The sequence below is a fragment of the Ipomoea triloba genome, chromosome 9 (genome assembly GCF_003576645.1).
Source record: "Ipomoea triloba cultivar NCNSP0323 chromosome 9, ASM357664v1".
Classification (NCBI taxonomy): domain Eukaryota; kingdom Viridiplantae; phylum Streptophyta; class Magnoliopsida; order Solanales; family Convolvulaceae; genus Ipomoea; species Ipomoea triloba.
The window spans coordinates 944,328-962,565 of NC_044924.1; the positions used below are offsets into that span (position 1 = coordinate 944,328).

At 36.7% G+C, this 18,238-nt stretch overlaps 3 protein-coding genes across 3 annotated transcripts; 2 read left to right on the top strand and 1 right to left on the bottom strand.

Moving 5' to 3' along the window:
• The first annotated feature begins 7,042 nt into the window (after positions 1-7,042).
• Positions 7,043-8,809, top strand: LOC116030608 (BURP domain-containing protein BNM2C-like). The gene is made up of 2 exons (XM_031272911.1): positions 7,043-7,176; positions 7,879-8,809. The coding sequence occupies exons 1-2, from the start codon at positions 7,117-7,119 to the stop codon at positions 8,680-8,682; spliced, it is 864 nt and encodes a 287-aa protein (XP_031128771.1). The 5' UTR covers positions 7,043-7,116; the 3' UTR covers positions 8,683-8,809.
• Positions 8,810-10,837: 2,028 nt separating this feature from the next.
• Positions 10,838-11,695, top strand: LOC116028962. The gene has a single exon (XM_031270818.1). It carries the CDS (start codon positions 10,838-10,840, stop codon positions 11,645-11,647), a length of 810 nt encoding a protein of 269 aa, XP_031126678.1. The 3' UTR covers positions 11,648-11,695.
• A 3,229-nt stretch (positions 11,696-14,924) lies between these two features.
• LOC116030353 (polyol transporter 5-like) lies at positions 14,925-17,721 on the bottom strand. Its single transcript, XM_031272579.1, has 3 exons — positions 17,539-17,721; positions 16,918-17,280; positions 14,925-16,114 (listed from the first exon to the last, which is right to left on the bottom strand). The coding sequence occupies exons 1-3, from the start codon at positions 17,675-17,677 to the stop codon at positions 15,027-15,029; spliced, it is 1,590 nt and encodes a 529-aa protein (XP_031128439.1). The 5' UTR covers positions 17,678-17,721; the 3' UTR covers positions 14,925-15,026.
• Positions 17,722-18,238: the final 517 nt, after the last annotated feature.

An 18,238-nucleotide genomic window follows, 5' to 3' on the forward strand; every position in this document is an offset into this window, starting at 1 on the left:
TTTTTTTTTTTTTTTTTTTTTTTTTGTGAAATATATTTGTGCACCGTGTTGATAGGGCCACCTCTCCTTTTTATATTTGCTGAATACAAAACACGTGTAAATGTCAAAATGAAATCATATTGCTGCTTTCCACAATTTTGATTAGTCGCATTCTCTTCGGTATTGATTGTATAGGGATGTAAATAGTAATATTCCTAATAATAATGTAAGGAGAGGGATAATGAATTATAGTGTGTTTAGAATATAGGGTCTTAATAGGCCCCTCAAGGTTAATGTTTTTTAGAGAGAACATTGAACTTGTTCTTTAAATCATTTATTCTTGTTGTGGTTAGTGACTTGGTGAAAATGACTGCCAGTTAATCTTTATATATTCAAAACTACTTACATTAAAATTAAGATATGTTAAATACAAAAAGAAACTTAACTTTTTGGATGACAAGAGAAACTCGCAATTGTTATTTGAGAATGTCGTGCATTGAGTAAACATGCTCTTGTGTATGTATGATTGTATATTATATATCTTTAGTTGTTTTTAGATGACGATACGTTATTTGTAATTACTTTTTTAAAAAGACTATAATTTAATATCAAAATTAAAAAAATCCTAAACTTGGTCCGCCCATTAATCATCACAATAAAACTAGGTATATGAATCAAAGGCATCGGTATATATACACTCTAAGAAGTCGGGTAAATAGTTGAGACATTATATCTCCTGTGATTATCTCTTCCACAAAGACTTCAGACTAAATAAGGACAAAGACAATGAAAATTCTTGAGATTGAATATTTGGGACGTGATAATTAAAATACTCATCCCCACAAAGTTTGTAACAGTAGCTAGGTGCGCACCATGTGAGATTCTGCTAGCTTTTGACCTTATTGTAGGTATTTGGTCAGCACTCCTTTCACATCCACACCACACTATTATCCCATTGAAGTTATACATACCCTTCATTTTTTATTTTTTTTTAATTATTTTAACAAATATACCATCCATGGCCATAGGTGCTCAACTCTGTCCTTCATGGAGTCAACTACAAAAAACCCCATTAATACCAATTCATTCTCCTTCAAATGATTACTTCACGTTCCATTTTTGAAATTCAACACTTCCCTTTAATCATTTCTGTCCTTTAATGGTCAATCCTCCATGAAAATGCACCACTCGAAAACCCTAGCTAGGGCTAGTCCATCAATTGGCATTCACAAAGTCAACTTTTTAACTTTTAAATTTTACGCAAAATTAAACCTGGTTAGCACCGAATCGAGAAACAAAATTAGACACAAAACTTGTTAAGAAAAACCAAATCAAGAACAAAGATAAAAATGGAAGAATAACACGATATTTACTAATTGGTTTGGAAGTATGCCTGCATCCACATGTGTGAAGTCAATATTTTATTAATTGTGATGACTATGCATCCAAGGTTACAACTTACAAGCATAACATTTATATGTAACATTAACTTATTGTACATTTACAAAATTACCCATGTATTGTACTGCGGAGGCCAATCATTGCCCCCACACCCCTAACCCACCCAACAAAATGTGTAGATGAGTGTTGTACCTATGTATTACACTCCAACAGATGTCATCTTTCATTGATATATAAACCATACACAACACAACCATTAAAGTTGAAAAAGATAATTTTAGTAAAATTATTAGTTGAATGCCATTGATAATCAAATACTAAATCATAAATTAACTCTAAACTAAGTATTAAAAAAAAATAGGAGTCGCTAGTTATGTTAGAAAAAACAATGGGTGAAACTTAAGTTCAAGTGATATGGTTAGGTGGTAGTAACTTTCAATGAGGTCTTGACACGTTCAATTTATTCATGGAGCCAATAATAGATCTAGTTGGTACTTGGTAGTAGATCTTTAATAATATTTGAAGGAACCAAAAGACAAATTAACATACAAATTAAACACAATACTACAAATAACAACAACAATAAATAAATGAAAGTTTTTTATTTTATTGTCATAAAATTTCATTTAATAACACTTGCTGGTTGATTATATATTTTAAAATTTCCTAGAAGATGTCGGAAGTGTGAATATATTAAACAAATAAAATGGGGACAGTCGACAAGGCAAAATATGAGTAGATTGGAGTTGACTTGGGGAAGAGGAATCGGACTCATGCATCATATATATATATATATATATATATATATATATATATATATATATATATATATATATATATATATNATATATATCCTTGATCCCATGAGGACAAGGCTTTAGGTAAGGATGTATGGTCTAATTCACACAATCTAATTATAAATTTGTACGGTCTGAACCATTAGTTATGTAAAAAATAGTGTTAAGAAACGCATAATAGAGAAATGCATTAATGCACCACAAAACAGATCACACCCAATTTTTTTTTTTTAGTACTATTGACTCTATTAGAAATGTAGTATCTGTTCACAACCTACTGAAACACAAAGAATCAGCATCGTTGATAAGGCTCGAACTCATGCCACTAGACCACAAAGTTATTGGCAGCTGACATATATATATATATATATATATATATATATATATATATATATATATAGAGAGAGAGAGAGAGAGAGAGAGAGAGGTATTTGTGTTTGGAGCTAAGTGAACCACATCGATGGTTTGGAGTTATGTAAGACTTGGAATTGAAAATTTTGTCCCAGGGGGAGTGGATGAGGATGCAATAATGCTACCATTTTTAAACAACTAAATCACCATCACCTTTCACACTACATATACCCTTTTTAATTTTGGCCCAACAAACTACACTTAAGTGTGTACACATATGATTTTGTCAACAATCCTTTCTTTTTTTCAACTTCATTTTATCCTTGTATTTATCAGTTTGGGCACACATAAAGTCATCAGAGCATCACTCACATTAAAGATAAGCATTAATATATATAATATTGTAAGTTTGTAACCAAACAATTTTACATTTATCAATCTGAGGCCAAAATGATATGATAATAGCTACCCAACATTTCATTTTTATACACTATCCCTATATCTCTCGTGTATTACTTATCTAGTTTTATGGTGTGTTAGAGATTGGTGGCAAACTGGCAAATTAAAACTATCAAGTTTAAACTCTTATCATATAGAGCTAAGAGAATCAATTTCCACTAACGCTAATAATTAATTTACTTTACAAAGTATATTACTGTCACATCTGGTGCGTATTGATTCTTAGCTTAGCTTGCTTATTCAAAAATATTTTAAGAAGCTTATTACTAATCACATCATTCAAAATTTTGTGATTTTTAATTATTTTTTTATATAAGGTCCCTATTAATATGCTATGCTAATTTGTTGAAATGCACTATAAACTATTAATAAAAGATAAGAGCAAAATTACAATAATGACTTAGCTTTCACAAAAGTCAGCTATATATACATCCACAATTAACATACATCTATGTTAGCTAGGCAACTTTGAAACGTCTCTTCGTGTAATACGACGTGTTTGAAATTATGATGAAACATTAGACTATCTCTGGGAGCATTACAAAATTGTTGAAAATGATTGTATTTATTTATTTATTTATTTTGTGATGAGTGAAATTTAAAGTCGCTATGTGATGGTGTTGTCATTGTTGTGTAGTAAATATGAGAGATAAATTATACTAAAAAAAATTTGTGTAATAAATTGTCCGAGAGTATTATGTAATAGCATACAAATTGTATATGAAAAATAAAAGAACATTTTTTTTAAAACATAAAACAACATTTAAAATATGAGAATAATGTTTTATACACTCCGTAACTATTTTCGAAATGTTGAAAATGATATCTTAGATATCGAAGTAGTGAAAGCTACATGCTTTAAATTTATTTTTTAAAAAATAAAAAAAGGTTATCGTACTTGACTTATTAAAAAGTTAAAGTTGCATGTTTTCAAATATTTTTAATATGTAATATAAAAAAAGACAAAGATAAAGGTGGTAAAATGAATGTGAACATGCGACTTTTCCCTCAGTATCCTTGTCCAATTTGATAATCTTCTTCACCTCTTTCTAATTCCAATAATTTCTATCTTTGTAAAACTAAATTATAATAGATAGATGGATCAAGATAGCACCGGTAGAGTTTGATTTGTATCTATACGTGTAAGACCATATCAAAAATTTTGTCCACAAAAAGTGAAATTCGTCATCTTAAGAGCGCCGAATCTTAGTCCTTATTACCAATCCGCTTGAAAATCAATGCTATCATGTGAACTTGTGTACCATTTTGCACCATTAATCTTGTTCGATCTTATGATTTATAATGATTTTGACATGGTAAATACACATCAGTGCACCACCGCACAATTACACCAGATGTACCATTGCACCAATCCTAAGATCTCGACCGTTCAATCAATCCCACATCTCAACAGTATATATGAGTTCACAGGATAACACTGGTTCACACCTGAAAAGGACCTGTATACACACAATGCAGTGGAGTGGGGTGGGGTGGGGTGGGGGAGGAGTGACTGCCCTATTGCTCTCACTGTAGATCTGCCCATGAGTACGTGTGTAATGGTCAACCATCAATAATTCAGGTATAGGACAGACATGAGTGGCAAAGCCCACAAATATGGGTTTTAAGTTGATGTCCACACTGCCTAGTTAGCTGAGCTTCCTCCAAATATATTGCAATAAGTCGCAATCAATCTCCACCATGCAGACTATATATTTATATATAGTTAATTCAGTGTATATATGCAGGCAGGCAGGCAGGTCCAACCGAAACACCATATATATATATATACATGCACGCAACGCAACTCAGTTGACTTCACCATCATCCATATATCTCCACAATGTTTTGTTTGGTGAATTGCAATTGCCAGCCATCATATGCCTCACAACAAAACATTATTAAACAAACCCCAAAATTCACTAGGTTTAATTGGTTCTTGCAAATGTTTAATAATCTTAGCTTCCATATATGGGGGGTTGTACTTCCCTAAAAGCTTAAAGAAAATTATATGTTGGTTCTTAATTGGAATTTGGAAATGCCAACTACATACTTGTAATAGTAGTCCAAAAAGTTGAAAACATCTCTACGTATCATCTTTTAAAATAAAAAAAAAAAAGAAAAAAAAAAAGAAAAAAAAAGGGTACGGTAGTACAGTCAGAAAAGTTGGCCAAAATCACTAATTTTCTAAGTAAGCATGCAATCAAGCCTCTATTTTAGTTCCCAAGAAATTATAAGAGATAACATATGAATTAGAGAAGGTAATATTTGATTTTATGTACAGGTTGCCTATAACTAATCGGGGCGAATCAAGAAAGTCGGTTGACAACTTACCTAAAGAGTTGAGTTTGAAACATTATGATTACTAAATTAACTATCTGACCAATTTAGTTTGCCCCTTGAAATTTATCTTTTGTTTAAAATTTTATTAAAGTGACAAAATTTTTATCGAACTCTTTTAAAATGCTAATGTGACGGCATGAATAGTATCATTACTCATTAGTTAATTTAGAATGGAATTGTTTTAATAAACAAATGATAACGCGTCTCGTTATTATTTGATGACGAAACTTTTAGTTAATTCAATTATTTTATTCTTCTATAATTTCATTAAATTGGAATTATTAATTAGCATTAGCTGCGTTTTCTATATGCTTTATATTATTATTATTATTATTATTATTTTGTTGTTGTTGTTGTTGTCGTCGTTGTTACATTTTTTTTTTTGATGTAATGTATAGCAAGCCATGTCAAGTTTTTATTTAGTCAAATTATTGAATACATACCTATGTTGATCGAAGAAAAATTATCGTTACTTAAAGGGGCGGCCGAATAGATAGAATGAAACATGATTCTCATATAAGAAGATCATGAATTTGATTTTTACTAGCTTCATCTCAGTTGAACCTATCGCACAAGGTTGAGTATGTATTTCTAGTGTGATTTAACTCTTATATACACAAAAACAAAATTTACCTGGCGCACAAGATTAGTCACGATGAAGTTTGACTCTCTTTTACATGTGAGCCATGTTTACTTAGTGCATAACGATTTACCTCTCATTTACACTCTCAATCTATACTCTCAAATAATAATTACGAGTTTCTCTATTTTTAAAAAAGAAATTGCTTCCTTTTTTTTTTTTTTTGAAACATAAAAGAAATTATTGTTAATTGTCTAGAGATAGATGTTCAACGGGCTACAGCCCATAGATTGTCCAACTGCTGCTAAAGTTTGACTTAATATTACGTACGCGTGATATTCACAAAGAATATACGTTCTTATAATGCCTATTTATTTATTTGTAATCTGCATGATGTCACGCAGACTGTCCTTTTTTCTTTTTCTTTTTTTTTTTTCAAAAAAATTATAATTTAATCAAATTTACCTGTGACTTTTGAAAAATAATAAAGAAAAAAAAGTCTCGCAGACTGTTTTATTTGTTTACAACGACCCACCGGCTGGCCACGTGTTCCTAAATTTTTAAATCCATAATATTTAAAAAAAAATCCAAAAGTATATAGATAGTGAGTGAAGGTTTGAATGTAATAAATAAAATACATATAATACTATGCAACCATGATGTTGCATTAACAAAAATAGAAAAAGTAATTAAATAATGTCTTATTAAAATAGTAATTATCCTAAAAAATATCAACTTTCTCATAATATAAATTTGAAGTCTAAATTTAAGAATGTTCAGACTTCAGAGGATGAGTTAAATTATGAGATAAGTCTAAAATGATTGCTCTTACCCTGAAAACTACGAAAGAATAGATAATTCATGGGATATGCCTTAGCTCAACAAGCTAGCTTATGAATTACCCAATAATATAGTATGCTTATTGGATGAGTGCGTTTAATTAAATATATATAAGATTATTTTATAATTGCTACACTGTAGTAGCATCAGAATAACAGAGCATATTGTACTGTAACATGGCCTTTGAGAAATATATGTATTAGTATCAGTAATGCTTGACTTTGACCAGCTCCAACAGCAACAAAAAACACTAATAAAAACAACATTATTCCCTGCAAAAAGTCTAAAACTTGGGGAGATGGATCATAATAAGTACCTGCTATAACATACTAGAGGAGCTTCAAGAACTTAAGGAAGAAGGTAGTTATGGATTCCACCAGATTTTCCAGCGCTTCAGTCATCTTCGGAACACTGCTTCTCTTGCAGGTATGTATATATGTAGATCATATGTACCGTAAACATTTAAGGTGGTCAGTAATGGTGGACGAAACTAGTGAGTTTTCCGGTTAAGAGTATGCCTGATTTTTTCTTAGAATGGAGGGAAATTCGCAACCATTATTGGAGGGTGTGCAGTGGGTAAATTTAGTCTTTTGATCCTAGGCCAGCTGATAATAAATCAAAAAAAAAGAAAAAACATACAACTTGCATAAGTTGTCTATAAATGACCAGTTCAAATCAATGTTACATATGGTGCTAGGCCCTAATTTGACGCTTGAGAGATGCCTAGCGCCTAGGCGGCGGAGTAATCCGATTTTCCACTCAAGACTAGGAGTTGTTAGACTATTATATACCACTTGACCAAATTGAGCGCCAACTCGAGTTAGGCGCTCAACTCGGCTGAGTTAAGACCTAGGAGTCCAACTCTGCACCTAGACCGCCTAGTCGGCCGATTAGTCGGTCGGACAACTAAAATTCGTCAAGGGTTGAAATTGCCTCCGCCTAGGGGCGCTTAACGCCTAGTTGCCTAAACGGTGGCTTATGCTAATTTTTACAACATTGGTTCAAATCAAGAAGCATAGTTTAACTTGTAACTTGATTATTAAGTCATTAGCTATTCGATTAGTCTGACCAATTTGGTTAGGATTACATGTATGATTGATTAATGTTTTCTAAATTAAATGGGTGCAGATGGTGTATGAAGGTTGCAGTGCAAGGAAGATGGGGAAAAGTTGTGATGATGGTGGGAAGATACAAGAAACAGGTTTGCAGCATCATTCACCGCAGTCGTCATCTTCATCGTACATGGATCCTCAGCTGAATGTTTTCTTCACTCCCAAAGATCTGGAGATTGGGAAAAGGTTGCCTGTGTTTTTCGACATCAACAATGATCCATCAACTTCCCCCCATCTTCTATCCAGAGAAGAAGCCGATTCCATTCCTTTCTCATCCGCCCACCTCCCTTACCTCCTAAACTTCTTCTCCTTCTCCGCCGCCTCCCCGCAGGCCACGGCCATGGCGGAAACCCTCCGCCACTGCGAGTTCCGGCCGATGGACGGAGAAACCAAATTCTGCGCCACGTCTCTGGAATCCTTGCTCGACTCCACGCGCCAAACATTTGGATCAAGTTCCAAGTTCAGAGTTTTAGCGACGAAATTTGTGACGAAGCCGTCTGTTTCTCTGCAGAATTACACCGTCGTGGCGGCGCCGAGAGAGATTCCGGCGGAAAAGATGGTGGGGTGTCACACTCTCCCTTACCCTTACGCGGTGTTCTATTGCCATAGCCAGCAGGAAGGGCGGAATAAGGTGTTCAGGATTTCGTTGGTGGGGGAAAACGGAGAAGACAGAGTTGACGCCGTCGGAGTTTGCCATATGGACACCGGAAAGTGGAACCCGAACCATGTCTCATTTCGAGTGCTGGGTATCGAACCCGGCTCCTCCCCGGTCTGCCACTTCTTCCCGGTGGATAATCTTGTTTGGCTTCCTTTGCCTTAATTAGAAGTTAATATCATCATTTCTTTCATAACCAGAAAAATAGACGTCACTACTTGAAACTTTAAAATGTATGTATGTATTGTGAGCAAATTTTATTTTTGTGTAATATTATCCTATTGTGTATATATTAAAATTATATTATAGTAGAATTATGTTTGTACATTATTATGTATGCTTAACTTTAGACAACAAAGGACGAGGTAAACCAACTAAGTATATAATATGATTTAATGATTTAACAATATAATATGGCCTAAACTACTATAAGTATGCTTGACCTTAGACAGCAAAGGACGAAGTAAACAAGCTAAGTATATAATATGATTTACTGATTTAGAAATTTCATGGGAAGTCAAACTTAAACAACCTTGTTAAACTTGTTAATTACTATGAAACTTCTTACCATGAATATACGTTTTTATATAAAAATTGTTCTACTTAACTTACTATAATGCTACTTGAGAACATATAGCATTGGTGTATAGTTTGTATTAGTTAATTGTCTAATTAGAGCCACATTTGTAGGAAAAAATCTTAGAATTTAGTTGGTGACCAGGCATTTTTTATATCTTAAAAAATTCAATTCAAAGAAAACTTGTTCCTTATTGTAGAACCTTTGCACATAAAATGAAAAAATATAATTTGTTTCGTTAAATTTTTGACATCAAGTAAACTGCCCTAATTCTCCAAACCCCTTGGATTTGGCATGGGTATATGAGGGGGTGCTACACCCTTATGGCTACAGAAAATTGTGTTACATAACCTACCCGTTTAGTGAAGTATGGAATGGGTTGTGGAACGTTCAGGCACCTCCCAAATAGAAGTCCTTTCTTTGGAGATCACTCTCATCTATCCTCCCTAGGCTGCAAATCTGATTTAAAAAGAGGTGGAGGTCCCTAATTTATGCCCGGCATGCGGTTTGAGTGAAGAGGATGTCATGCATGTTTTGTGTTCTTGTACCTGCGCACGGCGTGTATGGGATTGCACCAAGCAGCCAATTACTCCTTTTGATGGCTTGAATTTCATGCAGTGGACAAAGCTCTGGCTTGAGAGTGCAGCACCTAACCTGTGTGGACTCATTGAACAAATCTGTGTTGTGCTTCATGCATTATGGATGGCGAGACAGTTTTACACATAAGACTTGAATTTTTTTATTTTTTTTTAAAAGAAAAAAAAGGAGGAAAATAAGTGAACCACCTCTTTGGAATCTTGAATTGTATAATGTAAGACTCGGATGAAATTATTAAGTCTTTATGGATAATTATGAATTAACAGACTTAGGTTAACTTTGGTAAAAATTCATTTAATAAATATACGTTATCATATAAAAATTGTTCAAGTCCACTTACTAATGTTACTCAATGCGTGACATACAATTGACACATTAAATATAACAAAATTAAGAGAAACATATATAATAATACTATTTGTATTTTAGAGGATATATAGCATTTATTTTGTATTAATTGCCTTAAAGAAACATTATATTTGTGGGAAAAAATGTCTTTAATTTTTGTTGGTCCAATTGGAATGGTTGCAAATTGGTGACCACCTCAATATTTTTCTTATACCCATACACCCGTGCTCGAAACAAGCCCCACATGCATAAACCCTAGTTGCCTAGGACACACTCTCGGCCCTCTATTCTCTCTTGTCCACATAAAAAAATACAGACGAAAAACCTATTTGTAATAATTTATACAAAATTATTAAGTCTTTATAGATAATTACGAATTAACAGACTTAGGTTAACCTTAGGATCATACAAATAATTGTGGTAAAATTTGATTTAATAAATAAAAATATTGAGCGTACCTGGTCTTTACATGAGAATGAGAGTTTGTTATAGGTGTTCTCCTTCCAATTAATATATAAAAAAAAAATGAGAGTTTGTTATAGAAATTGATGGGCACGTCTCATAAAACCGCTGCATGCACGTTCGAATTTGATTTGAGTGGAAGTCTTGTGCTTCGATCACGATGTCATGCCTATCTCTAACGTTGGATTAGTCCTAAAAATCGCTAATTTGTTTAATTATATATATGCATATGTTTTAATCGATGTTTCTAACTAAACCTACCTTTAATTCACCTCTCATCTCCTGCAAAACACCATGAACCAAACGCCGACAAACCAACAACACACCTGCGACGACATGGGCAAAGCATCTGCTTCCTATTCTGATTCTTCCTCCTATTTTTGTTGGGATAAAGATGCATTTTATAATAGCATGCTCGATCTTTCGTTAGGTTCTCTAACTTCGTATCACATCACACTCATAAACAACACTGTAACTGAACTCCAAAGTTTGCACGATTCAATATTATCATGTGATCATCATCCGCGTGCCGGTCTGCCTCTCTTGGCGTCTCCCCCGGCCCCACCGCGAAGATACCAGCCTCGTCAGCCCCTACCCGGGGTTGCCACGAAGCAGAAGAAGAATAAGAACTCATCATTTCCACTGAAGAAGGGGAAGAGCGAGACGATCACGCCCCCATATGAGTGGGCCACGAACCGGCGTGCCAGTGTGCATAGTCTAGACTCTCTGTACTTCAAAAACATCCACGAGATCACGGGGGACGTGCAGTGCAGACGGTGCGAGAGCAAGTACGAGATGGGGTTCAATCTGGTTGAGAGTTTTACAGAGGTCGCGAAGTTTATATGGGAAAACAAATGCGAAATGGCCGACCGAGCGCCCGACGTTTGGATGAATCCGACCCTCCCGACCTGCCGGTACTGCGGCCAAGAGAACAGCGTTAAACCTGTGATTCCTCGCAGCAAAAAGGCCATAAATTGGCTGTTTTTGCTGCTAGGGCAGATGTTAGGGTGTTGTACCTTAGATCAACTAAGGTATTTCTGCAAATACCGGAGACATCATAGGACGGGGGCTAAGGATAGGGTGCTGTATCTCACGTACCTTAACTTGTGCAAGCAGCTTGATCCAAACGGTCCTTTTGATCGTTAGTTAATAATAACTGAGAAATATGATGGGATGGGAATCAAGGATCGGATGATTGAGATCGATGGCTTAGATTTAGATTTGTTTTTCTGTCGTTATTTTGTTTTGGTTGGATTGGATTGGGTGGAGATCGATGTGTGAATGCATGTGTGCTGAGTACGTTGTTGAAAATGATTCAATTCGTTAGTTGGTGCATGCAAGAGATCCATGCCATTCTGATCTATAGATATATATGTATGGAATAGTTCGAGTAATATCTAGCTAGCTAGTAGTAATAATTAGCCCCCCGTTGAAATTTATTTCTTGATTCCTATTGTGAACGAACGAAGTTTTAATTGATTAATATATAGTTTGTTCTCTTTAGACGTGGAAGTGTTGTTTGAGAGATTCTTCAAAGTTTGCATCCATTTCATACACTAGCTAATAATTTAGACTACAAAGTCCAAATGGAGGGTGAGTAGAACATGATTTTATTATTTTTATTAAGATTGATTTTTGTCAGCATCTTCCATATTGAATTTACTTGGGCAAATCCTTGAGTAGTAGATTTCTGGTGCTGTTGGCACCCTGACCACTTATTTGATCAACTAATCTACCGACTAATTAACCGCCCACCCCAGACCGACTAACTAACCGCCTTCATATACATCTTGCTTCATCGATGCAAACTGACTAACCGATATTCATATACATCTTGCTTCATCAATGCAAAGTAGATACACCCTGGTTGGCCCCTAGCTTAGTATCCCCAACTCGACTTTCTTTATTGATTGAGAGACTGATGCAATGTAAACCTCGTTGACCGACCCACTCGACTTTCTTCGTTGATTGATTGACCGTTGCAATGTAAACCCACCCTACCCGACCCTTCAAGACCCTTCAATGTAATGTATTACTAACCCGTCATTCTTTGTTGATCAAACCACCCTGGGCTGATCGACTTATTGAAGCTTAGCTGCACTCAGTGGGCAAGCGGGCACATTGCATACATTTTTTTTTTTAATTTCTCTGGGTTTTTTTTCTTCCCATTTTCCTCTTCATACTCTATCCTATTTGCCTAAAAAATCTAAGAAAAAAAACTAATATTGAGATTGCTCTTATATATAGTTTGTATTAATTGCCTTTATAAGTAAAATATGAAAGTATATTTATTTATGGATAATTATGAATTAACAGACTAGTGGTGGGAGAAAGAGAATGATAAAAATCCATGTTGACCGGGGGTTGGTACATTAGAATAAGAATGAGAGGCTGTGGTCACTACTCATCAAACCGCTACATACATACTTAGATCTGAGAATTTGATTTGAATGGAAGTCCTCTGCAAACAAACTTCATCAACTCTATCTTTAACCCTCATCTATATTCCTCCTAGAAATCCGCCATTTTTGTTCTTATATATTTCAATCATTTATTTACTGTTGATCTGATGTGAATTATATATTTTCCACAATGATTTTGCTATAAGGTGACAAAACTCTTTCTTTATCAAATGAATGGATTGGATCGAGTATCAACTTGCAACTCTTCTGTTGGACTAAAAATGGTCCCAATTCAACAACTCAACAAGCATGCATGAGGACCATACAAACCTGTGATACGATCCCACATCGGCTCCACAAGAGATTGTGGTGTGGTACTTAAGTTGGGGCCAAACCTCCACTCATGAGCTAACTTTTGTGGTGGAGTTAGGGTATTGGCTTGAGTGCCGTATCATTGGTGCTTTCATTGAGAGGCCGGAGTGTGGTGGGAAAGGGCTACCTGGAAGAGGGCTACCCGGTGCTTGATAAGGTTCAAAGGGAACCGAGAAGGTTCAAAGGGAACCGAGAAGAGTCCGGAGTGAAAGCTATCTAGAGTGAAGCCATCCACTCTTCCGGTGCCGGCCTAACGGAGGGGGCGACCTAGAAAGGGCTACCTGGTGCTTGATAAGGTTCAAGCCATCCAAAAGGGAAAAGGTGCCGAGAAGAGAAGAGTCCGGAGTGTGAGCCGTCGTCTAGACGGCTCACACTCCGGACTCTTCTCGGCACCAGGTAACCCTTTTCCCCTTTGGATGGCTTCACTCTGGACCTTATCAAGCACCAGGTAGGACCTTATCAAGCACCAGGTAGCCCTTTTCTANTAGAAAAGGGCTACCTGGTGCTTGATAAGGTCCTACCTGGTGCTTGATAAGGTCCAGAGTGAAGCCATCCAAAGGGGAAAAGGGTTACCTGGTGCCGAGAAGAGTCCGGAGTGTGAGCCGTCTAGACGACGGCTCACACTCCGGACTCTTCTCTTCTCGGCACCTTTTCCCTTTTGGATGGCTTGAACCTTATCAAGCACCAGGTAGCCCTTTCTAGGTCGCCCCCTCCGCTAGGTCGGCACCGGAAGAGTGGATGGCTTCACTCTAGATAGCTTTCACTCCGGACTCTTCTCGGTTCCCTTTGAACCTTCTCGGTTCCCTTTGAACCTTATCAAGCACCGGGTAGCCCTCTTCCAGGTAGTCCTTTCCCACCACACTCCGGCCTCTCAATGAAAGCACCAATGATACGGCACTCAAGCCAATACCCTAACTCCACCACAAAAGCTAGCTCATGAGTGGAGGTTTGGCCCCAACTTAAGTACCACTCCACAATCTCTTGTGGAGCCGATGTAGGATCGTATCAACCTGATGGGTTAGGTACGGGTAGTCAATATTTTAATCTTAGACTGGAGATCTCATTTATGAAAAGTACAAGCTCTGGCATTAAGGCCCAACAAAGAAAAAGCAATGATTTTATATATTATGAGGAGTTGATTAAGTTGCATGTACCTATGGACTAGAATATGACAACCATCTTTTTTCTTCCACCATTTAGTGAACATGAGTAACACACCATACAACTTGCATGTCCCTTCGGACTAAAAAGGTCCTTGAATTGATAGACAAAGACATTCACCTAGACTGGTATATTTGTTTGTGGTTTCGTTTGAAGGATACCCCTGATCATGGTACCTAGTTGAGAGTTTACCACGGTATTAGGAGTCCACAGCTCGACCACACTGAAGATAGGCAGGTATCTATCTAGTTAGGAGTTTGCTCCGGTACAAGGAGTTTGTAGCTCGACCACCTTGTCCAATTAAAAGGTAGGGCTGTCCAGAAGACAGGCGAGCCCTGGGAGTTCGCAGTCGGGTTGTACTTAGAGGGAGATTTTTCAGAGATTCTCCGAAATTTAAAGTAGAATAATTTATTTTTTTGACATTAGGCAAGTAGTAGTATGACAGATTTGTTAATTTTTTGTGAAGTTTATACGTGAAACTCTGTGAGTGATTCCGGGAATGAACAATTAACTACTGGATATTTAATTTGGCTGGTAATACGTTTGCACTTAACATTGATTTCAGCAAACTATACTCAATGCAAATCTTCCTAGCTAGCTATTTTAGCATCTGTGCATGACATTTGAAGTTGATTATTAATCATCTTTTGCTTCTTTGCCTCTATCTCTCTCAACGTTGACCTCCACTTGAAGAATGTCCCAAACAATGTCTCCATTTCTTCCAGTGTTTTCCCCCTCGTCTCCGGCATCAAAGTGTAGAAAAAGATGAACGCCACCACCGCAATTCCGGTGTACAGAAAGAACGCGCCGCCGATGGTCATAGCTTTGTACAGGGACAAAAACGTCATTGACACCACCCCGCTCGTGACGCGATTCGCCGCCACGCCCATACTACACCCCGTGGCTCGAAGCCTCAACGGGAATATCTCCGAGCTGTACACCCACGTAATGGGCCCCATTCCAATGGAAAAGAACGCCACGTAGGCTAAAACCATAGCGATGCTAAGCGCAACGGCCCACGGGACCTTGTGGGCCGAGTGGTCAATGATGGTCAACGCTATGGCGAGTAGCAGCATCGAGGCTATCATACCGCCCACGCTCGAGAGTAGCAATTTTCGCCGACCGAACCGGTCCAGTGTGAACGTGGCGATCAATATGAACAACGTTTTCACGAACCCGACCGCCACCGTGCACAGCAGTTTCTTGTGGTCGGACGTTATGCCGGCCTTCTCGAAGATTCTCGGACTGTACAGAACAATCGTGTCGATCCCGGTGGCTTGCTGGAAAAAATGGATGCCTAAGCCGGTGAGTAATATGTGACGGACGGCCATAGTCGGGGACACGAAAAGCTCCCTCCAAACTCCCTCGCCGGCGCCGCGCCGGCGCTCCGTTACCGGAACGACGTCGTCGTTGACGTTCTCCGGTATTCCGGCCACTTCTTTGATGTCTGACAGTCTTAGCTGCGCTTCTTCCAGGGAATCGGAAGTTTTGTTGAGAACTTGGCGCGCTTCTCCGAGTCGACCCTGCATGACGAGCCAACGCGGTGACTCGGGCATGGCGAGTACGCCTAAGCCTAGGAACACGGATGGAATCGCTCCCACTCCGAGCATGAATCGCCAACTCAAGTGAGTTGGGAGCTTGGAGAATGCAAAGTTTGATACATATCCAAGTAAAATACCTGAAACCCCCAATCACTACTCAGTAAATTTACAGTCATTATTTGAAAATGTATACTAAATAGCCACACATAAAAATGGTTGAGGTAAATTAATGACTCGGTAACCATAAGATTATGTACAACTCCTAATAACACAAGCTTAAAGCTTTTTGATTTGGATAATTGTCAATTGTTATACCATACAAGGTGAATCCTGGTCCTAAGTAACATTGAATTCTGTATTTTTAGTATTGAATTTTGATCTTCTATAATGTAAATTGTGTTTCTAAGTCAAAACACATAACAAGGTAATCAATTATATGTTAACATTGTGTATTCGTAGCATACAAATTGTGAATTGTGTATTGGTCTAGAAAATAATTTGCTATAAGCTGTGTAATATTCCATGGGTCACACAAATAAATGGTTGTTGGCTCATAGGCAAATTATTTGTGTGGACCATGATAAAAGTACATTATTCGTGTATTAAATATACAATATATAAAATAAGTTATTTTTAATATTCAAAAAATATATTTTTTCTGAATGCAATGTACATTTTCAATATGCTAAAAATATATTATTTATATATTGAATGTAGTTATTTGATAGTGTGGTCAACTGTTGTGTCGACCATCCCAATAATGATTGTGGCTCCTATTGGCTGGGTTTCCCATTTCCAATGTTATAATTATAAAAAATCAACAAGTGGGCGTTTATTAAAGGTCCACTTATCAATCATGCAAAAATGTCAATTGGCGTGTAGTGATATGTCCATGTGCGAAGAGTCAAAGAAAATGACAAATTTAGCAGCTTGGACGTACCGGCATTGATGAAAACTTCAGGGAAGGAAGTGAGGAAGCCACGGGAAGACGCCGGCGAAACCTCGGCGGTGTAGACAGGAGCAACCATGAGGGCATACCCCACGCCGACGCCGGCGACGAAACGGCCCACCATGAGGAAAGCGTAGTTGGTGGCGAAACCCATTAACAGGGCTCCGGCGAAGAAGATTACCGACGCGACCACCATGGTATACCGACGCCCAATCCAGTCGGAGGTCCTCCCGGCGGCGGCGGATCCAACCAGAGAGAACACGGCCAGTGATCCCACTAGGAGTTCCACTTGAACGTCGCTGATTTTAAGGTTATCTTTGATATATATAATGGCTCCACTCATCACCCCAATATCTGTTTGGTAGGTTGAGAAAATAGTTATGAACAGATACTGTATTGTAGTAGAGAGCCAGTAGTAGTCAAAAGAAAAAAAAAATCAGCCAAACACCTTTTGCTAGATGACATGTAGTGACTCTCCCATACAGGAGGTCATGAACCTCAGTGGAGTTAGTATTTGCTCTATATGCTTTAACAGATTGAAAAAGTATAGATAAAACAATATTGACTCTTTGTGCTGAAAAAGTATAGATAAAAATAAAAATAATAAATTACCATAGCCAAGCAAGATTGATGCCAGAGAAGCTAAAAGGGAACAAGCTATGGCGTATTTGTTTCTAAGGGGCTTCTTAGGAGGGTCAAACGCCGGAATATGGCCGGAAACTCCATTGTTTTCTAGTTTTCCGGTAGTCATGACAACACTGAATCCAGTGAGTATGAAGAAGATGAAGGTTGAAATATGCAGAAGGAGAACCACACTCCTTATATAGAGGAAATGATTTAACTCCCAAATATCCTATAGTCTGAGTGTGGGGCCCTAAGAGTGAGAGGGCAAGAAAAAGGTGGATTATACACCATAAGTAAAGTTTAAGTACGCAAGTTGATAATATTACACTTTTAGCATATTAGCTAACTATATTTGGATATATTATATAAGTAAAGTTTAAGTACGTTATCAAGTAAAATTGTAATTGAATATTTGATTTAAAAGATTATAATTAAATCACTGAATAATCTAAAATTATGTAATTAAATTAATTTTTTTTATTCTAATAAATTATTAACCATAATTTTTTTTCAATAGACGACAGTAATTATTAATTATTAACTCTTAACCATTTTAGGATATTTTAATAGAGATAACCAGTCTAGATTATTATGTGTAAACTTTTTTTTTTTAATTTTGAATACATGTGTAGACTTAATATATTTTATATAAACTAATCTTTTACAATATATTAAGTAAATCTTATCT